Source organism: Microcaecilia unicolor, chromosome 3 (genome assembly GCF_901765095.1).
Source record: "Microcaecilia unicolor chromosome 3, aMicUni1.1, whole genome shotgun sequence".
Classification (NCBI taxonomy): domain Eukaryota; kingdom Metazoa; phylum Chordata; class Amphibia; order Gymnophiona; family Siphonopidae; genus Microcaecilia; species Microcaecilia unicolor.
In genome coordinates this window covers 487,177,041-487,201,478 of record NC_044033.1, presented here as the reverse complement: position 1 = coordinate 487,201,478, position 24,438 = coordinate 487,177,041, and the positions used below count along the sequence as shown (strand labels likewise).

Here is a 24,438-nt window from a genome sequence, read left to right as displayed (position 1 = left end):
TAGATCCATGTCAATCTGGATTCAGACCTGGTTATGGTACAGAAACGGCCCTTGTATCCCTACTCGATGATCTTCACAGAAACTGAGACAAGGGATTTGCCTCGATGTTTGTTAGTATTGCTTGATTTCTCCTGCAGCTTTTGACACCGTGCATCATGATAGCATGCAATCACGACTGACAGAAACAGGTATCAATGGAACAGTACTTGCTTGGTTCAGATCCTACCTATCAGACAGGCAACAATCCATAATGTTTGGCAGCAACTCATCACCACTATGGACACTGACCTGCGGGGTACCACAAGGATCGATACTGTCACCTATTCTGTTCAGTATCTACCTCAAACCACTAGCTGAGCTGATTTGGTCCATGGACACTCAGTTCTACATCTAGGCGGATGATATGTAGGTACTCATACCCATTGAACCTGACTTACCTACAACCTTGAATAAACTGATTACCTGTCTAACATCAATTCAAGAATGGGCTAAACACAACAAACTTTGCCTGAACCCAAGTAAAACTGAGCTGCTCTGGGTCCCTAACACAAGTGGATACATACCTGACATCAAAATCCATTTTGGGAAGTATGAACGCCCCTTCAAATCACAAGTCAGAAACCTTGGACTATAGTTAGATTCAACACTTACTGTGATTCCCAAAATCCAAGCAACCTTCAAGAGCTGCTTCTACTATTTGCGACAGCTATGCTGCCTCTCTCCTTACATCGAGAAGGTAAATCTTATCCCAGTTGTACATGCCATGATAACATCAAGACTGGATTATTGCAATGCACTATACAATGGTCTGACTACAAAGGGCCTGCACCAGCTCCAGTTGATTCAGAATGCAGCAGCAAGACTCATAGAAGGTTGCAAGCAACGTGACCACATCACACCATTTTTGCAAAAACTTCATTGGCTACCAGTACAATACAGGGCTAAATTTAAAACTCTATGTCTGATCTTCAAGGCCCTGAAAGGAAATGGCCCTGAGTACCTGAAAAATAGGATGATCACACGCCGCCAAGGACAGTAAGGTCCTCCCAAGGACTTTCACTAACCACACCCTCTCGAAAACACATTACACGATGTGATACCTGCAAGCGAGGCTTCTCTGGAGTAGCCTCCACACTCTGGAATGCACTGCCTGAAAGGCTGCGCTTAACACAAGATTATCTCTACTTCAGGAAGCAGGTGAAAGCTTGGCTCTTCAACCAGGCCTTTACTGGAAGAAGTAACTAACTCATTAAGTCTCACTCACACACACAAGGAGTACTCGGACTGCATATACTGCAGCAGGACATGTTTATCCACTCCTACTCTAGCTGAGATAACATTTAACCATTTCTTTGACCTCATGTGCAACTTTCTTTAAATCTGTCACCTTACTTTCTAACTCTTCCTACTTTCTTACCCTTCTATATGTTACATCTTTGCTTTACCCTTCGCTATCACCTATAATGTTCTATTACGTATTGTGTTGACATTGTAAATAGTATACCATGCTATACTTTGTATTGTTTTTGAATATTTTTACTGCTGTAATTGTCTATTGCTCATGCTTGATCTATTCTTACTGTACACCGCTTTGAGTGAATTCTTTCAAAAGCGGTAAATAATCCTAATAAATAAATAAAGAAAAATATGGGATATGTAGGAATCAGAAAGACAAATAACATTGCCGTAAACTACTGCACTCATTAGTTTGGTGGGTGGAGGTCAGTTCTGTACTGGAATTCTAAGCATGCTCGGTTGAGATGGATAATAGAGGAGAGTGGTAGAAAGTTAAGAGGCTAGGTGAAAAAAACATTGGGGGCTAGGGGGAAGAAATGGTATTCTCAGTATGTGATTTTATTATCTATCTAAAATGGTGGAGAACCAGAGAGGAAGACAATTAGTCATTGTCTGCCATCTTCTACTGTGGTACATCAGTACAGAGGATCCCAGTTCCATTTTTGTTCCAGGTGTTTACTTTATTTAGTTGGGCCCTGCAGCTAATAGAGGAGTCCTTAATGTTGATAAAAACCTTATTTTTTATCTGTTGATTTTATATTAATGCCAAAGAACAGTCAGAGTTGCTGAAATGTGGCATAGAGGGGCATTTTCGATATGACGTGTAAATCTGAATTTGGACCTTTCACACAAAATGTCCAAACTCTGAACAGGAAAGAAGGTCATTTTCGAAAAAGAAAACGTCTTGTCTTTTTTTTTGTTGTTGTTGTTGAAAATATGGCGGTTTGCAATTTGGACGGGGGTTTTTTTTTTTTTTTTGGTCCATTTTGGAAAAATAAACATCCAAGTACAAAATCAAGCCATTGGGATGTAGGAGGAGCTAGCATTTTTAGTACACTGGTCCCCCCCTGACATCCCAGCACAGCAATAGGGCACTGCAGTGGACTTCATAAAATGCTCCCAGGTACACATCTGACCATTGTTCCCTTACTTTGTCTTCTGAGCCCCCCAAAACCCATTACTCCCAACTGTACACCACTACCATAGCCCTTACAGGTGAAGGGGGCACCTATATGTGGGTACAGTGGGGTTCTGACCAGTGAGTTTTGGAGGGCTTGCAGTTTCCTCCACAATTATAACAGGTAGGGAGAGGTAGGAGGCTGGGTCCACCTGTCTGCAGTGCACTGCACCCACTACTAGACTACTCCAGGGACCTGCATGCTATTCTGATGGACCTGAGTATAACATCTCAGGGTGGTACGAAGGCTGACAAGTAATGTGCTGCGTACGACTGGTAGCGCTATAGAAATGATTTATAGTAGTAGTGGTAATGTTTTTCATCACATTTTTGGGGGGTGGGAGGGAGTTAGTGACCACTGGGGGAATAAGGGGAGGTCATTCCTGATTCTCTCCAGTGGTCATATGGTCATTTAGGGCACCTTTTTGTGCCTTATTTGTAATAAAAAAAAAACAGGTCTAGCTCAAAAACTAAGTTTTAGTCCTGGATGTTTTTGTTTGGTCCATTATTGCTGAAAAACGTCTAAGTCTTAGGAACACCCAAGTCCCGCCCCTGAAATGCCCCCTTGAGATTTGGACGTACTTCTGACGGACTTCATAGAAAAACGTCTAAAAATAGGTTTCGAAAATACTGATTTGGACGTTTTTGTGAGAAAAACGTCCAAATGCAGACTTATGTCACCTTTTAGACGTTTTTCTCTGTTGAAAATGAGCCTGATAATGTAATAGATCAGACCATCCACTGGAGTCCACCACAGCATGGCTCTCTCAGCTTTATACAAAACAAAATCTGAAGGCACTGATGAAATCCACACAGTCACACAAACCAAACCAAAAAAGTGGAGGAAGCCAGCCAAAATGTTCAGGATGACCGAAGTTTATTCTCCAAAGTAAATGCTGATAAAATGACCTAAAACAGTCCGTGTTTTGACAAACACAGTCTTCGTCGGGGGTATCTTTCAAATCAGCAAACATTGTGCAGTGATATTCAGATTGTCATACCAGCATGTTTATATGAAGCGCAGTAAGACCAAGAATGACGGCAGATAAAGACCTGTATGGTTTATCCAGTCTGCCCAACAAGATAAACTCATTATATATGGTATGCGATACTTTAATATGTATACCCGAGTTTGATTTGTCCTTGCCATTATGCAAGAAAATGAATAAAAAAGGAAACAAAGCGAGAGAGAGATGGATATAAATAGTTAAGTATTCTGCATGTGATGAGTAGAGAACAATCGGGTGTAAGGGCTGACAGATAAGAGAAATTGCAATGATAGCAATGACAGGTTTCCAAGTTACTTAGTTCCAGGCTGGAGATTTTGGGACAGTCCTGTGTTTCTGAGCCCTCCCCCCCCCCCCCCCCCATCCTGGTAAATTATGGAACTTGCAGCACTGATTCAATGGGCAGGATCAGGCACTGTGATTTATGGTTTATTGCATTTGATATGTGTCTGATCCTGCTCATTGAAATCAGTGCTGCAAGTTCTATAATTTACCAGGATAGGGGAGGGGCTAGTAAAAAAGAACTACATTAAAAAACAAAAAAAAAAGGAATGGCAGAAAAAATTTGAATCAGGGAGTAGACTGAAGCAACTGAAGCAACTCTGGACTGCTGTGGCCACCCACAGCTGCGTATGGCTTCCAAACACAAGATCAAAAAAAGTAGTTTTAAGTAATGTCTTAAATTTGGGAAAGGAAAGTTTCAGTGTGGAGTGAAGGAGGAAGGGAGCTCCAGAGGAGGGGACAAATACAACAGAATGCTGTATACAGTCCATCTAGGCACACGAAAGTGAGGGGGGGATGAACACAGAGACGGCTGTAATGAAGGGAATGTTAGATTCTTGCAGAAGTGTGAGGGATAATGAGTGAGGAAAGATGCAGCTAGGGTTACCGGACTAAGGGACCTTATGGTAAGAATTTTGAATTGGATGCAGTACAAATCCCACACTGTAGGTTCAATACCGGTACTGGTCAAAATGGCTCCAGCCAGGAACTGGCCTCACTATGATTGTGGAGAACTGTTCAGGCTTTCTGAAACTCTTTCAAATAATAATCTTTCAAATAAATCTTCCATGCTGCTTTAACATTCAGATAGTGAAGTCTTGTTTCTTTGCACATGCTTAATTGGGACAGAAAGCAGCAAGACAATTTCCTGCTTGGCGTGAGCACTGCAATTTATCTAAGGATCAAAAGTGAGAACAGTGAATAACAGTATCTCCCAACCCTTTTTAAGCATATACAGTAACAAATATGTTGTGAGAAACAGCAGCTTCCTTGGAAAAGACAGTGTGGACAGAGAGAAGACTTGTGGACAAAAGAAGAGCCAGGAGAGTAAAAACTGAACAAGTCTTTCTAAATTTTCCAAGCTAAAAAAAATAACCCCTAAAACCATAAAATTGCTACAGGAGAAAGAGGTAAGCTCATTGTCAAAGTAACTAACTGTCAGGAAGCATTGTCAAGAACATCCCCCCCCCCCTGCAAAAAAAACAAACAAACCCACTTTTTAAAAATTATATTTCCATTATTTCCAAATTATAAAAGCAAGTGGGACAGGGTATGGAAATCGCATAGAGCAGAGTTAGTGAGTAGCTTCAATGGGATGTATATACTTGTATCCCCTGGTTCTGCATAGACGTCTTGTCTTGGGGCACTCTTCTCTTTCTGGCCGCTGCTCTTTGCTTCATTCTTTACACTCTCATCTCCTTTAACATGGACATATTGCACATCATCTTCATCTCTTCACCCTACAGAAACTCAGACTCCTCACTGCTAGAGAGCTCCTGCTGCTTCGTTACCTTAACACACATGGACAACTTCTTTTTCCGTCTTGTTCCCTCTATTCCTCACCATGAACAGATTTCCCCACTCTGGACTTCAGTTCCCTCTATGTGCAGAATGAAGCAAAAATCTTATGGTGCAGGCAGCCAGCTCAGTCAATTACTTTTGGTTGCTGCTGTGCCACTGTTGAGCGGTTGCATCTACCGTAAAGGCCTGGTAATCCTTATAGCAACTGAAGTACCTGGGGAGCTTTTTGTTGACCAGATCCATAACTAGATAATACAGATATCTGAACAGATTTGTTCCGCTTGGAACTAAGTTCTTTCGTTTGAGAACATAGGAACTTTCTTGTTTAACCATATCTGGATAATTGATGTCATGGTCAGATGGCATTCTTATTAATCGAATACACTGGAAATTTCTCATTGTTCCTCCCTACTTGTTGTAAAATCTTAACTTGCACTCCATGCCCTGGAAAATGCCACACTCGTGTGTCTAGTGATTTCTACATTCAGAATGACTTTTCACTTGAGGTAATAAGTGCGTTTATGCTACCAGCCGCTCTGACAGCATGTGGTACATTACCGTACACTTAACTACCAGCGTTTTTCACACCCCCCATCTCACCTCATTCCATCCAGCACTAAGCAGTTAATGAAGAATTTTTACCGCATGGTTGTTTTTAGCACACAGTATTTGTTAATGCGGGCCTGCACTAACTCCTCTGTTACCCATGCTAAAACCTGTGCTGCCTGCTTAGCACGCTTTGTGATTATCCCCCATACATTGTGTGCCCTTTGGGGACAGGGCAGTACCTAGTATTTCTGAATGTAACTTACTTTGAACTTCTACTGTAAAGGCAAGAACTAAATCAAAAATATTGAGCATACAGGAGAACCGATGTGTCTGTAAGAACTAAGGGCCTCTTTTTTACAAAGCTGCGCTGCCGGTTCTCGGTGCGGCAAATGAGAGGATGCCCATTCAGTTCCTATGGGCTTCCTCTCATTTGCATGTGAGAATCGCTAGCGTGGCTTTGTAAAAGAAGTACAATCACTTAAAGTACTCCAAAGCTAAATAATATATATTTTAATTATAGCATTTATTACAAATACATATGCCCAAATTGCATGAATAACATAATAGTTTCCTCGGAACTCACTTCTACTCGCCAATCATATACTCTCACTCAGGCAACCCACCCATACACAGTCATATCATAGACATTTGTCCTGCAATAGCCGTAATTATCGTTATGCTCAAAAGTCCAATCAGATGTGCTCACAGTTCAAATTTTGAGTAAAATACTCTCTGAAGCTGCAATCATGTCACACATTTGATGATACTGTTATCATAGTACCATATCCGATACTTCAAGTGTCCCAAAAGCTGTTACCAAATATTGAATAATACAGCATTCAAAATTCACTTCACGGACTGTGTGGGTGTTTGCTTGCGAGGAGGCAATGCAAGGCAAGGAAAAGGCTACCGAAGGAACCGTCCAAATCGGTTCAAATCAACATTTTGCCTTTAAATCGTCCAGGCCCTCAATGCGAGACCGCCTTTCGTAGTTTCCTTCATCAGGAGGAACCATGTAACACAATCTGCAATAATACATAAACACAATGCAACCTTGGCACATCGTATTATATGACATTTGACTTGTTATGCTTTTAACAACACTTGAATAAATTGCTGGCTGCTTACAATTGAGACTGCTTTCCAGGTCGAGGTTGCGGAACGATGCCCCCATGTGTTATAGCGTACCCTTCACAAAAGGGCTTTAAATAACTCTGTAAGCTCCACCCTGTTAGACGTAGCTTAACATCATAGTCATTCTACTTCAAGGTTGAGGCCCCTAGGAGCCATCGTATTCCACTCAAAAATATAACGATGTTCTATGCTGAATAACTGAGCACTCGTGTCTCCTCCCCTTGTGGGAGGGGCTACTTGTACCAACACCAAACATTTTAGATCGTCAATAACGTGGCTCTGGCTTATCCAATGAGAAACCAACGGTGGTGCTTTTTTTTTTTTTTTTGGTTTCTCAAATTGCTAATGTGTTCCGCCAGCCTATTTTAATACAATACTACAGCTGAGAAACGCTAAGGCTTTTGCTGAGGTGGCTGGATAGGCTGTAGCTGCTAGAAATGTGTGGGTGAGCAATGGTGAAAGGTTAAAACTGCACCTGCTGGGAGCAACTGGGCAATATAGACTAAGGCTGCACCCACACCCATCCCTAGCAGCTGCAGTTTTAGCCTGTCCCCCATTCCCCCCCCCCTTCAGCTATCAATGATGCTTGCTAATGTGTATTTATTCATTTATAAAATTGAGAAGCCACCTCCTTCGACCTAAATAGAGTCCACTCAAAATTAAACAGTTGTAGCAGTACACAAGTAGCACTCAACAGAACATACAAACCATAAATAAGAACTCTCCTTGCTTATTGATCCTTTTGCATCCCCATTTAAGGACCACCTTACTGTCCTTGTCCCATCCTCTGTTATTCTATTCGAAAACCTCACCAGCCATTACTCCAGCATATTGCTTCCAAATTATCAATTCTTATATCCCTTACTCTACCCAAGATTCCAAATAATTATCAGTGCCATTAATCACCTTCTTACTAAATGGCAAATAATTCTTCTCACATCTAATAGATTCTGGTAACACATTTCATAGTTTGGGTTCTATTACAGAGAAAGCACTGGCTTGTGCCAAAACACATGTAGAGCCCTTTTCATTGTAAGTGTACATAAATTGTTTTGCAAAAAATGCTAAGCTTATCTAGATTGATATCAATTGCTTATTTGTTCAGATATATTTGCAAAACGCAAAAGGAAAGAGAGAAACTTCAGACCGCTCAAAACACGGCAGCTAGGCTTATCTTCGGAAAAACGCAATTTGAAAGTGCAAAACCCCTTCGCGAAAAACCACATTGGCTCCCAATCAAAGAACGCATTGCTTTCAAAATCTGCACTCTGGTTCACAAATAATCTACGGTGGAAGCTCCAGGATACATGACAGACTTGATCGACCTACCAACTAGAAACACATCCCAATCAACACGAATGTACCTAAATCTGCACTACCCAAGCTGCAAAGGACTCTTAATACAATCAACTTATGTGCACACATTACCAAAAGCCTTGAAACTACGAACGACCACCTAAACTTCCGGAAAACACTAAAACTAACCTGTTTAAAAAGGCATACCCTACCGATCCAACATAAATGCCTGATCTCTGCAACACAACAAAACTAAAGAACGTAATGGACATAACACAATTCTTCCGCTGTACGATTCCTTAGTGTGGCTGTGCCACATGAACTTAATCGTACCACAACATCACTTTGTATTTGTTTACACCGGAGTCTATAACACCTCTCCAGTACTATGTAAGCCACATTGAGCCTACAAATAGGTGGGAAAATGTGGGATATAAATGTAACAAATAAAATAAAAATTAAATTTTGGCTGTGGCATGCTGCCACATGAATAGAAGCTGCACAGGAATGGGGATACCGCAGGAATCCTGTGGGGATGAACCGAGGTCCACTGGGATCCCACAGGGATGGACATGGGTTCTGCAGGGATTCCGCTGATCCATAAAATGGAGCTTTGCTTTCCCTCCCCACACATACCTCAAATTACCCTGGTGATCTAGTGGCTTGCTTCAGGGCAGGAAAGGTCCTCACGCTTTCCTGCTTGCTGCCACTGATCCTCTCGCCGCCACCACTTGTTTAAAATGACCACCGAGGCTGTCTCGAGTGGCGGCAGCGGGCAGGACCTGTCCCGAAGCAAGTCACTAGACCACCAGGGTAATCTGAGGTTATGTGCAGGGTCGGAGGAGAGTTGAAGCCAGTTATGGTAGTCTCTATTTCCCCTTCCTTGCGCAACCCCTCATCGCTGTACACTCGAAACAAAGGCAAAGAAACCTATGAGCTGCATCCACGTTTTTTTTATTGTTGGTAGCATTTTATTTAATCTCACTTATATTTCAACATACTGACTTGTGCAGTAATGGATGTACACAGAGGAAGTATAATAACGAAATAACTTTTCATAGGTAGGTTGTTGAATAATTGTTATCAGTATGTCATTTGGAGGAGTTGGTTAAACGGACACCCTAGCACTGTTATATGTGTGCAGAAATGTTTTTCTCCTGGTAATGGACCACTGAAACATACATCATGTTATGAGTATCAGGTGCTCAACAGAGTTTCTATCTATTTATTTACTTATTACATTTATATCCCACATTAAACATGAATTAGGTTGAAACCTGGGAGCATTTAAAATCTTTTTTTTTTTTTCTTGTGCCTACATTAAAAGAAAAAGATGGAATTTGCTCCTTTTGTTTTGTGGCTTGCAGTGGTATATTTTAAAAATGCACTTGCCTACTTGCCTTTTTTTTATTACTACTGTCTCACAGAGAGGTATTGAATAATGAGGGAAGGTTTTCCTTCATGCAGAAGTTCTGTCCTTCGTCAGTCTAAGTGTGCCAACATTATCCAGTTCAACACACTATTAGCAGCCAAGTTTATACAAAGTTAATTTTGTTCGGTGGAAAATAAATCTGTTGCCTCAGGCTGCCTGCTATGTGAATATTCTATCACTGTTTCATGATTGCTGCTAAGTATTATATATGAAGGGCATTTAAACTTTGCTTTAATTCGTTTATCCAGTCCTTACATGCACTTGTTTTTGCTTTTTAAACCCAAGGTGAATCCTAAGGGTGGTTGAACAATTAAGTATAAACTGTGTTTCTGACTACTTTGGGTCCTGCTAATCTGTACATCTGCTGTCTTAGCATAATGAGTTTTGTGGTGCCTCAAGCTCTGGAATCTGTGTGGCAGAACAGAGGTTCTGAACATTATCATACCCCAAGGGGGTACGTAAGGCCTCTGCAGGGAATATGGGGCAAATTTCAACTCCCTCTTGCTGCCACCCCCACCACTCCTTCAGCTTCTTTAGACTAGCCGCGACAAAACAGCCTGAAGAAGTCTTGGGGCTGCAGTCTCTGCACACCGTTGTCGGCTCTGCCAGTCATCCCATTCCCTCCCTCCCCCCACCCCCTGTGTGAACTGTGGCAGGGGACTAGCAGAGCTGACAACTTATGCAGCCCCAAGACTGTTTCAGGTTCGTTTGCTACTGGTCTGAAGAAGCAGTGGCAGGGAGGGGGGTGGACAAAGATGTGAAGGTAGATACAGGAGAGAAGTGGGAGATACTGGATGGAAGGACAAAGAGAGAGAGAGAGAGGGGAGACACTGGATGGAAGAGGGTGTGAGGTGGTGAAAGAAGGGAATAAGAGGAATGGGAATAGGAGTGCTAAGGTGAGGGAAAGAGATGGAAAAGCTACAGGTAGATATACTAAAAAGAGGAAAATTGAAGATTGGATAGTAAGAATGAATTAAATCTGGACAAAAAGGCAGAAAAATAAATTGAAGAAAACTGAAAGGAAAATGAGGAGAGGGACAACTGACAAAAGAGTTAAGAGAAGATGGAGAAAATCAGAAACCAGTGCAAACAACCAGATAACAAAAGTTGAAAAGGTCATTTTATTTTCTATTTCATGGTTAGAATATGTCTGTTTTCAGAATGCCCATTTCAAAATCCTCTTGGAGATACTCGGTTGAAATTTGTTTCACTTACAGCAGGGTACTTTAAGAAGTTAAGAAATACTGTGTTAGACTGAACTATTTGCCTCTTCCAGAGCTCTATGTACTAAGGATTGAGGCCTCTTTATCTAGGCCCTGATTGTAATATTACTAAATTTATCTGAAGATTTCATTTGTAGACTGGGTTTCAACAAGAAGGCAAGTATATAAAGTGATTTTTACTAGGAAAACTTGAAAACAATTCACCAAAATTCATGTTTGTAATTTCCCCCCTTCCTATTCTGTTGTCTCTCCTCCTCAAACACACACAGGAGCAGGCTGTAGGGAATGTGAGGCCATACTCATGTACACATACATACGCTCCACATTGAAACTTTGGCTTTATTTATGCAAAGATGGAATATAAATTTTGAGTTAAATTTATAGTAGCCTTAAAGGACAAATTCCAAACTATGGATCCCTTTTACTAACCTACCCTAGGAAATGGGCTTAGTACATTCTTATGCAGAACTTTCACACATGCACTAAAGCCCATTTTTAGTTCCGCCATCAAAAAGGTTTTTTTTTTCTATTTGTTGAATATATGGCTATGCACTGTTAGCATTAGCGCACAGTCATTTTAAACACGGGAGTACTAAGGGTTCGCGTGTTAAGACAGTGTTATTCAGTTTGTGTGTGATACCGTTGGCGTGCTGGCTGAATTGTGCTTCCATGCCCCTGAAACACCCCACTCCCCCCCCCCCCCCAAAAAAAATGTAAAAAATAAATAAATATCATGCGCTTTAAATGTGCAGATAGCCAGACTAATGCAGACCGTTTTAGTACATCCTGCATTAGGGCAATTTTGCTGCTTAGTAAAAGAGCCCCTTTGTAAACTGGAGAGAACGAAGTGTACTATTCTTTTGTCTTATATATTTTGGGGTTTTTTTTTGTTTGCTAGATGATGTGTGATGGTACTTTTTGCTTCTGTCTGTTTTATTTTTAACTTAGAACTTTTTTTTTCTTTGTCATAGCCCACAAGAAGATCTGCAAGACTGTCAGCGGTAAGTATTTTAGGGCATAATCGAAGTAAAATACTTTTGTCTTAAAGCAGATGGGAGCATCAGTGGTGTCTGAGGGAAATGTTGGAAGAATTAGAATAGTGTGGCACCCTTTTACTGAGGTGCACCGAAAAATGGGCTGCGCTAGTGTAGGCGCGTGCAGATCCATTTTTCAGCATGCCTGTAAAAAAAAAGACCTTTTTAAAAATTTTTGCTGGAAATGGACGTACAGCAAAATAACAATTGGCGTGCGTCCATTTTGGGTCTGAAACCTTACCGCCAGCCATTGATTTAGCGGTAAGTGTGCGGTAATTGTCTACACGTATAGAATGACAATTACCGCCCAGTTTCTGCTGCACGTCAGTAAATAAAAATTATTTTCTGGTGCGGGTAGCGAACATTCGTCAAAAATGGAATTGCCGCAAGGGCCACATGGTAGTCAGGCAGAAACTCCAAATTGAAACGTGCTGGGTTTGCATAGGCGCCTACGCGGCTTAGTGAAAGGGGCCTCTGTGTGTCTTGTGTGTTAGATGCCTGCTGCCCTTTTAATTGCAGATGTATGTCCTTGCATCATTTACAGCTAACTGTGGACTCCTTTTACAAAGCCGCGCTAGTGATTATTGCAGCCCATAGTAATTGAATGGCCTTTGTTCATTTGCTGTGCCAGAATCGCTAGTGTAGTTTTGTAAAAGGAGTCCTGTGTGTGCGGCTTTGCTGTTTTGTCTGTATCTATCGGTTACAGAACCTGTGCCTTCTGAGTGGATGAGAAGGAGCATTGTATCCTGCCCAGCCAAAGCCGTATTGCCGGGGACTTCATGAGATAACTATTAAATTAAACATCAAGAGATTAATTTTTTTTCTCATTAAAAATAAACATGAGGGCTCAGAGCAAATTTGCTTTAAATCAAATTGATTAAATTGAGATTTGATTCTTTTGTCAAAAAAATTGTATTGCCATTTTCTAGTAAAAATGTGTTCTACTTCTAAGTACTGATAAATATGTATTAAGAAAGATTCATTTTTAGAAAAGGTAAGGTGCACACTATATATTATAAAAGAAATATTTATTTTTCCAAATAAATTAAATAGAATGTTTTTAGATTAATTTTAATCAAATGGTGGAATAATGTTTTGGGCATTTTATTTAACGCTACAGAAGATACAGGTTTATGGAGTCACTGGGAAGTGAATAGGCTCCATCTCGGTTAGTCATTGAAACTTTGGTGGACAATTTTTGCTATGATATGCTAGGACAGAAATTGACCACGCAGGCATTTAAACTGTACTCGTAACCTTGTTTATTCTGATTAGCTTTCTTCAACAAATTACTTTAATTAAATAAGTACTAGTAAAAGAGGCCCGTTTCAGAGCAAATGAAACTGGCGCTAGCAAGGTTTTCGTCGCCAACCCCCCCATCCCTGGCCAACCCCTTCGTTGTTCTGCCATTGCTCCGCCCCCACCGTCATGACATTTGACGCGAGGGCGGAGCCCGGAGCGATTTCCCCCCCCCGCCTCCCTCCCTGCCAACCCCTTCGTTGTTCTGCCGTTGCTCCGCCCTCGAGGGCGGGGCCCGGAGGGATTTTGGTGGCTTCACCACCACGAACCTTCGAACCTTTTTGAAGGAAGTCAGGGCTTGGCTTCACTGATGTCAGTATCCTCAGAACATTGAGGGTGAGTTTTATTATAGTAGATAAGGTATTTTTGAATTGTTGCTATTTTAGTTATACTAGCTTTTAAAAAATAAAACGAAATGGGTAATTTCAGCAAAGTAAACACAAGAAACTTATGGGTCAGTATTCAGCTGCCATGTTCAGTGTTTAGAACCCCCCCTCCAAGCAGTGCCAGTCAAAAAAAAAACTGAATAAGGCGGTCTGACCATTTCCAGCTAGATGTCACCATTGATATCTGTATGTCAAGCTTAACCAGACGCAAGTCATCCAAACTCATCTCCACCAGAGGTAAAATCAATGAGGCCACTTTCTGGTTAGAGCTAACAGATTCCCTCACTACCGCATCTCCTACACGTGGTTTGATCAAATCTCATTGGGACATCAAGATGAAAGCCATACTAGACAAAATTGCTCCATTTACCACTAAAAAAAAGTCAAGACATCCAGAAATTTCGTGATGGTTTACAGAGGATTTATCCATCCTAAAAAAAAAGGAATGTTGACGCTTTGAAAAGCAATGGAGAAAGAACAAAGATGCTACAAAAAGAAGGTAGCTGACTCAAAACGCCAATCTTTTCTCCTTAGTTAAAACACTAGCTTCCACTAATAAGTATGAATATTCACAGAAAACATGTCCCACCGCCCAAGACCTCACTGATCATTTCCCCAATAAGATCCTCAAATTAGGTCTGAACTATCTAAGGCTACTCAAGCAGAGGAAAATAGCCCAATCCGTAGTTCAGCCTTAATCTCTGGAAAAACTAGGAAACTTTTCAACCACTAACAGCTGAGGATGTAAGATCAACACTGTTGAAATGCTCCTGAGCCAACTGATCCCCGAATCAATGCCCAAAATACCTACTCAAATCCATCCCTATGGAAGCAGTAAACTGGGTACTCAATCTCATTGAGCTGTTAAAAACTGGCTTTCTTCCTCCTGATATAGGCAAAATTGTTCTCGCTCCACTACTGAAGGGATCTGGGCTAGATGTAACATCGCCTGCAAACTGCCGTCCAATGGCAAGCATACCCCTTTTTACTAAAGTATTAGAAACCTACATTAGTAAACAATTCTCTTTTTATCTAGAAAAATTTTCTATTTTACACTGGTCACAATTTGGCTTTAGATTTTCACATAGTACGGAAACATTACTGCTAGTTCTAACTACATATGTCAAACAACACCTAAGCAAAGTTGACCAAGTAATTCTTCTAAAATTCGACATATCGGTGGTGTTTGATGCGGTTGACCACACATTGCTACTCGAACGCCTCGATCAGATAGGAATAACAGGTACCACTACCACTGCCTTTGGTAGTGGCAATGCCTGCTGTTCAGTCTCTCCATCAACAATATCACCCCACACTGAGGCATACAGAGATGCCATTGTTTGAGCATACTATGTTGATGCTGACCATTTGACAACATGTTTGTAGGCAGGTCTAGTGATGTCGCACATAGGCGCATGTGCACACAGACGTGTGAGCGTCCATACGGACATTCTGTTACAAGCCCTAACACCTGCCCTGGTGTTAATGACGCCTTCAAAAACACCAGTAAGGCGCAGTAGTAGCGCTGCATCCTTTCACTCATTTGATGGCAGCCTATTTTCCACCCATCTCCGCCCAATCACTCAGTATACAATACCGCCGGCTTTAAGTGTGTGCAGATTCTGATTTTACTGCGTCTACAAATACCGCGCGTCCACGATAACTATGCATGCGTACCAAAACATGCCTTAATTCCTTACCACAGCTTAGTAAAAGGGGCCCTTGGGAGACTGGGCGTCTAAATGGCATATGACGTTTAATGTGAGCAAGTGCAAAGTGATGCATGTGGGAAAGAGAAACCCGAATTATAGCTACGTCATGCAAGGTTCCACGTTAGGAGTTACGGACCAAGAAAGGGATCTAGGTGTTGTCATTGATGATACGTTGAAACCTTCTGCTAAGTGTGCTACGGTGGCTAAGAAAGCAAATAGAATGTTAGGTATTATTAGGAAAGGAATGGAAAACAAAAATGAGGATGTTAAATCCTTTTTATCGCTCCATGGTGGGACCACACCTCAAATATTTTGTTCAATTCTGGTCACTGCATCTCAAAAAAGATACAGTGGAATTAGAAAAGGTACAGAGAAGGGCGACGAAAATGATAAAGGGGATGGGACGACTTCCCTATGAGGAAAGGCTGAAGCGGCTAGGGCTCTTCAGCTTGGAGAAAAGACAGCTGAGGGGAGATATGATTGAGGTCTATAAAATAATGAGTGGAGTGGAACAGGTAGACATGAATCACTTGTTTACTCTTTCCAAAAATACTAGGACTAGTGGGCACGCGATGAAGCTACAAAGTAGTAAATTTAATATGAATCAGAGAAACTTTTTCTTCACTCAACATGTAATTAAACTCTGGAATCCGTTACCAGAGAATGTGGTAAAGGCAGTTAGCTTAGTGGGGTTTAAAAAAGGTTTGAATGGCTTCCTAAACGAAAGGTCCATAGACCATTATTAAGATGGACTTGGGGAAAATCTGCTGCTTATTTCTGGGCTAAGCAGCATAAATGTATCGTACTTGTGACCTGGATCCATTGTTGGAAACAGGATGCTGGGCTTGATGGACCTTCAGTCTGTCCCATTATGGTAATACTTATGTAGGACATGACCACTTGTGGACCCACAGCCTACCCAAAGGTATAGACCAAATCAGTAGTTAATGTACTGAAAGACCTCTCAATTCCATAGAAGGAAGAGTTCCATCTACTGTGGCCTCTCTTTGCTTAGGGTGAAATTCCCAGTTCCAAGACACCACCCAGTTTTATTCTCATTTTAGTCTGGTGGGCTTTAGTACTCCCTCCAAGGCCCCTCAGGGCTCACTGGGTCTTGTTTACCTTCTCTTAGAGCTTATAATAAGTCCAAGTCCCAGTTATCTGTTGTATGCAGATTATATGCTAATTAGAAGTTAATCCAATCTTTCCTTTTCCCCAGCCCTCTGGAAAAATATTGAAATGACCCCCTTCTTCCCTGGAATGGCTTAGTCCTCCCCTGCCACCTCCCACTTAATCTTCTCCAATTGACTACTACCACCGAAGCAGGGTCCCAGGTGTTCACCTTAATTATGGTCATAAGGACTATACCCAAGTTGTCACCTAACATGCTGTTGGAGATAGCTCTTCTGCTCCAGGGATCCCCTTTTCCAGTAACGGAACATATACCGCATCACACCACTATTTTATTTCCTAAAATTTAATATACTGCCTTTCACATAAAAAGTATATATCAAGGCAGATTACAATGTAGGATAAGATCGGTATAAAAATAAACAAAAGTCAAAACTAAAACATCAAAAAACACAAAAGGGAAGGGGCTGTAAAATAGCACAACAATCGTTAACCAGTCAACAATGCAAGTTATAATAAGTGGAGGGAAAAAGAAGAAAAAAAATCCAACCACCTCCCAGGAGTGCTACCCCACCAACGACCAAGCAATCCATTAACAAAATTCGCCTACTGTCTGTGGCTCATCACACTGCTATTCTCAGAAAACCTAATGAACACAGTAGAGTCAAAGAGCAGCCAGTTTTGCTGGTTGTGGTGGTTCGTATTGGTCTGGGGTGTAGTTCTGTATGCTGTACCGCAGAGTAGGTCAAAATGATCCTAAAAGAGCAGATGTTGAACTGATGCACTAAATTTAGATTTTGTTCAATTTTTTTGATAGTGCTTCTCTGCAGAGTGCTTTCAGACATGAGGCGATATTAGAAATCACGTCTTGTCTGGCATGTAGAATCATTGGCACAGGGAAGCTGGCATGCATATGGAGGTGACAGTTTGAGAAAAAGTGCTCTTTATATACTGCGATACACAGAGATTTGAAGGAGACGTGTTCTAGATATGGTTTAGGCAGTCCATCAAAGTATTAATGAAGGTGGGGAAATTTTTCCTGGAGGTGTGTATTGTCTTTTACGATTTCTTGGCTGATGTCTTTTTTGGATCTGGGCTTTTGAAGAGAGCTTAATGGGAGGGTTGTGCTTATCTCTCTGGGGTTGAAAACCACTTCCAAATGCAAAATGTTTAACTTGGGTGATTGTTCTAGACTAGTAATTGGTTCCCCACCGAAGTCCAGATTCCTAAAGTGCACCACTTGCAAAATAACCACTTGTGCGTATGTACTGTTACTTACACATGGAAACTCCCTACTAATGCCACTCTTAATTATTTATTTATTCTAAAATGGCTGTTCCTCTTGTGCATAATCAGCACCTATAATTTATTGGTGTGATTGGATTTATTAACCATCTCTATGACGAGATTTCACCCATATTTTAGAAAAGGCTCCATGCTGACTGCGCATTTTCTAAAATACTAAGGGGTCCTTTTACAAAGGCACGCTCGTGTTTTTAGCGTGCACTAAAAATAAGCACGTGCTAAACGCTGGAAACACCCATAGGAATGTATGGGTATCTCTTGCGTTTAGCGTGCACTAAAACTTTGTGTGAGCTAAAAACGCAAGCGTGCCTTTGTAAAAGATCCCCTAGGGTTTTTTTTTGTTTTTTGAATACACAGACTTCAGCATAAGCACCACCATACTGGGAAAAGACCAAGCTCAGCATCCTGTCTCTAACAGCAGCCAATTCAGGCTTCAAGGACCTGGCAACAACCCCCCCCCCCCCCCCCCCCAAAAAAAAAAAAATTAATAATGTTCAATGGACTTTTCCTTCAGGAATCTGTCCAAACCCCCCCTTAAACTCCATAAGGCCAGCCGCTGCCACCATATTCTCTGCCAACGAGTTCTAGAGGCAACTACATGCTGAGTAAAGAAAAACTTTCTATTTGTTTTAAATCTACCATATTCTAGCTTCATCTTGTGTCCCCTGGTTTTGTTGTTGTTTGAAAGTGTAAACAAACGCTTCACATCTGTCCACTCTACTCCGCTCATTATCTTGTAGACTTCTATCATATCACCCCTCAGCTGCCTTTTCTCCAAGCTGAAGAGCCCTAACCTTTTCAGCCTTTCCTCATAGGGAAGTCGTTCCATCCCTTTTATCTGTTTTCTTGAAATAGATGCCCTATACAAAGTTATCCTCCAAATTAATAATTTTACTAAGCTGAAGCCTAAGTTGAAGCCAGAAAAATTTCTGGAAGCGTGCAGTACTTGCATTTTTTGAAGTGTTCTGATGATTACATTTTGCATGGGGTCAGTTTATTACCTTGTAGTGGACCAGTGATGCAAATATTTTCTCTGTTAATTCTGGAAAAAAAAACTTGTGAATAAAAACACAGTTTGCTTGAAAACTTTTTTTTTTTTCTTTAACAGAAACCAGCTCCACAAAAACTGGAAACCAAACCAAAGAAGCCTGCTGTAAAGGTAAGCCACTGTTTTTTTACGTAGCCTAGATAGTGCACACAGTGATTATACACCTCATATATAGAACAGTGTATGGTAGAATGTGTGATCAGGATGGAGTGACAGAAACAGTGCGTGAGAGGAATGTCCTGCTGCTGAGAATTTATAGCATGAAAAAACAACATGGGAGAGGAAGAGGAGGAGGAGGAATGTTCTCACAGGAAGGAATAAAGTGAGACATGAGAGCTGAGACCTCAGGAGCAGCAGGACAGAGGAGGCAGAAGATCACTAAAGCAAAAAGCTCCTTTTTCTGGCTGTAGAAAAAGTTCCAACTTTTTTGTCTGTAGTCTCTGAAGTGTAGTATAGAGTCCCCTCTCTGTAACCTATAGTAACATAGTAGATGACGGCAGAAAAAGACCTACACGGTCCATCCAGTCTGCCCAACAAGGCAAACTCATATGTGCTAGTTTTTGTGTATATCTTACCTTGATTTGTACCTGTCCTTTTCAGGGCACAGACCATACAAGTCTGCCTAGCACTATCCCCCTCCTCCCAACCACCAGCCCCGCCTCCCACCACCGGCTCTGGCACAGACCGTATAAGTCTGCCCAGCACTATCCCTGCCTCCCAACCATCAGTCCCGTCTCCCACCACCGGCTCTGGCACAGACCGTATAAGTCTACCCAGCACTATCCCCGCCTCCCACCGAAAGAAATATCAAGCTTTTCTGTTGTTCAGGTGCAAAATCTACAAACTTAAAGGAAAATTAAAATCTGATGCTGCTTGTTTTTGTTAGAGATCGGTGTTAGTGCTGCTGTTAAGGAAATTATCTACTTTATGGAAGTGCACTGGTTACTGCTTTTCTTCAGATTATGAAGTAAACAGAAACTCCATCACTTAGGACCAGGTTTTCTGCTTAGAGCATTTGCTCTCATTCAGTTCCTGTTTCTCTCACCCTGGTATAAGCCTCCTGTACTCTTTTTGGATCAAGGCTTACTTTTTCTTGTTGAAATGGGGGATTGGCAGGCACTGGAGGAGATCGAGACAAGTACAGGAAAGAGATTCCCAAACTTTTCAAGTACAGAGTCAAGTAACCCAATTTAAATCACCAAGAGGGCTGAATGTGAGTAGAGGAAAAGGGAGGGGGTTCCCATGAGGCATCTTGGCCCTTTCCTTGATTCAAAATGCTAGGGGGGGGGGGGGGGAGGCAGATACCAGCGTTCTCAGAGCTACGGCAGATAGTGTCAATAATACTGTTTGTAAGTTGGCAAGCCTGCCACACCTCCAGCAACCCTACCACCTGCTTCTCCTATCCCAGCATCTGAGCTGGGGGAATAAGGGGTTGGTAAATAACAGCATGATGTGTATGAGGGTGGATGGCACACACTCTCACTTATGCACCCCCACACAAATTTGCTTCCTCTGATGATTACATAAGAATAGACGTACTGGGTCAGACCAAAGGTCTATCTAGCCCAGTATCCTGTTTCCAACAATGGCCAATCCAGGTCACAAGTACCTGGCAGAATCCCAAACAGTAGCAAGATGTCCATGCTACCAATCCCAGGGCAAGTAGTGGCTTCCCCCACGTGTAGCTGAATAGCAGTCCATGGACTTTTCCTACAGGAACCCATCCAAGCCCCTTCTTAAACCCAGATATGCCAATCGCTGTAACCACGCTCTCTGGCAACGAGTTCCAGAGCTCAATTATTCATTGAGTGAAAAAATATTTCCTCCTATTAATCCATTCCTCATTCTTATCTTGATTGTATATTTTTGAGAATATACAAACCTCATACACCACAGGTTCTCAACCCAGTAAGGTCTTCAGGATGGACCTTGATTCATCTCTCACCCATGTCTCTCCCACCTCAAGGGTATTCCTTTTCACCAGTGGGGATTAGGAACTCCACTGGCACTTAAGTAATGGCAATGCCACCATTCTGCCAAGTGTGAGTCACAGAAAAAAGCAAGCCTTGTTCTGGACTGACTCAGCTGCAGGCAGGGAAAGGTTGGGGAACTAAAAAGATAAGCTTCACGGACAGGATTTGGCCCAGGGACTGTAGTTTGCAGGGACTTCTGGTATAAAAGTATGGGGAAAGTACATGTACTGTTTGGACGGGTGGATAATGGCAGAAAGGGAAGTACAAATTAGGACAGATTTGATAGGGGAAGAATGGGAGGGGGTTGTCATTGAATAATATTTAAGGTACTTCCTTTTCAAAGGACCAACATTAGAGCATAAGGAATGGCTACTTCTGTTAAACCAGTGGTTGTATTATTTTGTGTAGTAAAATAAACTGCACAAACCTTTTTCGTACACAAGGGCTGGGAATGTAAAAGAGCCTAAATTTCAAAGCATCAGTGAGCTTGACGTGAAAGAGTTTGTGATGCTGTGCCAGACTTTCCAAATGTTAGAGCAGTTCTTTAAAAGTGCATCTAGTTTGGGTAGAGGCTGAGATGCTAGATCCACCGATCTTCATTGTTTTTCAAGTGTGAGCCAAGCTGGCAAAAAAAAAAAGCCATCAATGTCTGATCCAGAACTTATACCAGATAAAGAACCTGACAGGGCTGCCAAGTTATCAAGGACTAGCCTCCTGGAAATGGATTTCCGACAACCTTGCACATTCTGGGACCCACTACAAATACCACACTGTATTAGGAGATAAGTTTAAAACCATAACTGGCAAAATATCTCCCTCTTTGGACTGGTAACTTGGTAGTTCTGGGACGGTGCTCTGAGTTTGCTGGAGGAGGTCCAGCTTCTCAGATGCACTCAGTGACCCATTTAACTAAAACAGTCTGCTCCCCCACATACTCTGTCCCAAACAAACATTAATTCAGAGGTTTTTGATGATTGTAAAGTAAGGCTGCCAACTGGCTCCAGATTCGTAGGACATTGTTGATCCAGTCCTAGGTTTACTCCAGTGCATGCTGGGATGTAGTCTTGCTTTTCTTAGGGAATGAAATGGGAAAATTTGAACAAGTCCCTGCATGCGATGGGTTAAAGCCAGGATTGGACCAACCCTGTCCTGCAAATCTGGATCCAGGTTTGGGTTTACCCCAGTGCATGCTGGGATTTAATCTTGTTTTTCTTAGGACATGAAATGGGAAAAATCAGAACTATAAGTCCATGCATGCAATGGGGTAAACCCAGGATTGGATCAACCCTGTCCTGCAAAAGTTGGCAGCCTTATCTTAGGGTTCCTTTTACTAAGGTGTGCTAATGAATTTAGCACACACTAATGATTAGTGCATGCTAAATACTAAGAAGCCCATAGGAATCAAATGGGCTGCATGCACGCTAATTCATTAGCGCATGCTAAATCTGCTTTAGCGCGCCTTAGTAAAAGGAGCCTTAAATTTTTAAACAAATTTTATACAATCTCCTCCCAGCATTCCAGTGCGTTCTCATTTATATATATATTTTTTTAATTTACTAAACAATTTTTTTGCTTTTATTCAAATTGGCAAGCTCCATTTGCAGAGGTTTAAAGCATCTGTTCCCATGTTCTTGTCTTTCAGAAGGAACGTGGAATAAAGGGCACCAAGGGAGCCAAGGGGAAGAGAGAAGAAAACCAGGAAGCTGGAAAGGAAGGTACTGCACCGTCTGAAAATGGTGAAACTAGAGCCGAAGAGGTATTTTCTGACGTGTTAAGTTAGCGGTGTTTTTTTTTTTTTTTTTGTATTTAAAAATTACGTTAGCCTGACAGCCTTTGATTGCATGTTCATAATGCTTCTCTTTATTGCCCATAATATTGCAGATTCGCATCTCTCGCTCAACTGTTAATGTTTCCACATCCAGAGGTGCCACGCCCAGCACACTGTCAGTAAAAGGGCAGATTGAAACAGTGAAAGTTAAGGGTACGGTAGAGCTTTCTTGTGTGCAGTGAATAGGAAAAAAAAATCTTAGTAGTGTGGTGCTTTTTCACTTTGAACAATGGGTGTTTACAGGTAAGGGTTCATTGGGTTTCTGAAAAGTGGAGAGCACTTAATGTTGGCAGCTGTCTCATGTATCGGTGCATAATACAAAAACAGGCTTCATACTGAACTGCTAAAAAAAAAATTGTATACCTAGGAAAATGGAAACTAGTATTTTAAATAGGTTTCTATGGAGACTGTTTTTAATAAGAACAATTCTAACAGCGTCTTTATGCTCTCTTTAATGTACAGGTGCAGAAAACTGACTGAGTGGGTAACGAGAGAGAATGAAATGGTCATGAAACTTTTGAGTTGATTTTATGTACCTCTTGGAGAACTTAAAAAAAAAAACTACAACAAAAACAACAACAACAAAACATAAATATTTTTATCAAGTATTTTGTAAATGCTAATTTTTTTAGGACTATATGGTAGTTAACTTTTACATATTATATATATTATGTACATGAACATTTCTTGCTCATATTTCTCCTTTTTCAAGTAATATTTATCAGCTTGGCTTTAGGTGTGGTTGTTTGAAATTAAATCATTCTGTAACTTTTTGCTTTAAAAACGTAATGTAGTGTATAGGTTGCGTACCTAAAAGAAAAACAAAAAAGGCAACAGTCTTCTTGCTACATAAAAGTCTATTATAAAAAGTAGACCGATACACACATATAAAAACAAAGAAATAATTTATTCAAACCAGGGTACTGCTTTATCTTGGTTTGAATAAATTCTTTGTTTTATATAGGTTGCGTACCTGACCACTTTTCTCATGTGGTTTTTCTATAGCAATAACTAGTGGTGCTTTTATACTTGGGGCTAAAGTAATTGAAGGAAAACTGAGTATCTGTGGTAACTTGTGATTGTTTGGGTTCTTTTAATAGATCAAATAAAGGTCACGTTGTCTTTGCTTCTGTTGTATGATTTTGTGACTAAATAAAAAATGTAGTAAAATACGATTGGCAAGTTATCTTTTAGATGCAGTTTGCTAATGTAAACTCTGAATACAGCTGTCTTGGTCTGATTATGGAATTATTTTCCGCTGGGAAACAATTGTTCTGATGATGCATTTTTGTTCTTTCCAGCCCAGCTGAATCTTGGATAAGAAGTGGCTGCAAATGTCTGTCTGGTGGCAGAGCCGCTGAGAGACTGAGCCGGGCCTGGGGCAAGGCCGCCCCCCCCCCCCAAAAATCGCTATCTCAGGCCACCTGGCCACGCAGTCCCCGGTCTCACCCGCCTCGTCCCTCTGCTCCGTCTATAGCCCCTCTCCGTCCGGCCACCGGGCCTCCTGCATTCAACTTGATTCGGCAGCACCCTCACCTCGGTGTGAAAGAGCAGCAGCAGATCACCTCCTTCGGGCCTTCCCTCCCTGTGTCCCGCCCTCGTGGAAACAGGAAGTTACATCAGATGATGGGCGGGACACAGGGAGGGGAAGGCCTGAAGGGAGGGATCTGCGCTGTGCTTTCACACGGAGGTGAGGCGCTACTGAATCAATTTGAATGCTGGGGGCCAGTGGCGGACGGAGAGGGGCTGTGACGGAAGCCGCGGGTGGGGTGAGACCGGGACTGCGGCCCAGGCCTCCAACCCCG

General features: G+C 41.6%; 1 protein-coding gene across 5 annotated transcripts in view; it reads left to right on the top strand.

Annotated features, from left to right (window-relative positions):
• The window catches only part of HMGN3 (high mobility group nucleosomal binding domain 3), a 45,369-nt gene extending 21,610 nt beyond the window's left edge, over positions 1–23,759 (top strand). The window contains exons 3-7 of one of the 5 annotated variants that reach the window (XR_003941668.1): positions 11,889–11,918; positions 18,893–18,943; positions 22,448–22,561; positions 22,687–23,434; positions 23,598–23,759. Coding sequence is in view for 3 of the 5 variants with exons in the window: in XM_030199062.1 (XP_030054922.1) it covers positions 11,889–11,918; positions 18,893–18,943; positions 22,448–22,561; positions 22,687–22,786; positions 23,096–23,109 (309 nt within the window). In the remaining 2 variants the exon portion in view is untranslated. Of the gene's footprint in view, positions 1–11,888; positions 11,919–18,892; positions 18,944–22,447; positions 22,562–22,686; positions 23,435–23,597 lie in introns of those variants that run through there. The other 4 variants (XR_003941669.1, XM_030199062.1, XM_030199063.1 and 1 more) reach the window with 4 other exon arrangements.
• The last annotated feature ends 679 nt before the right edge of the window (positions 23,760–24,438 follow it).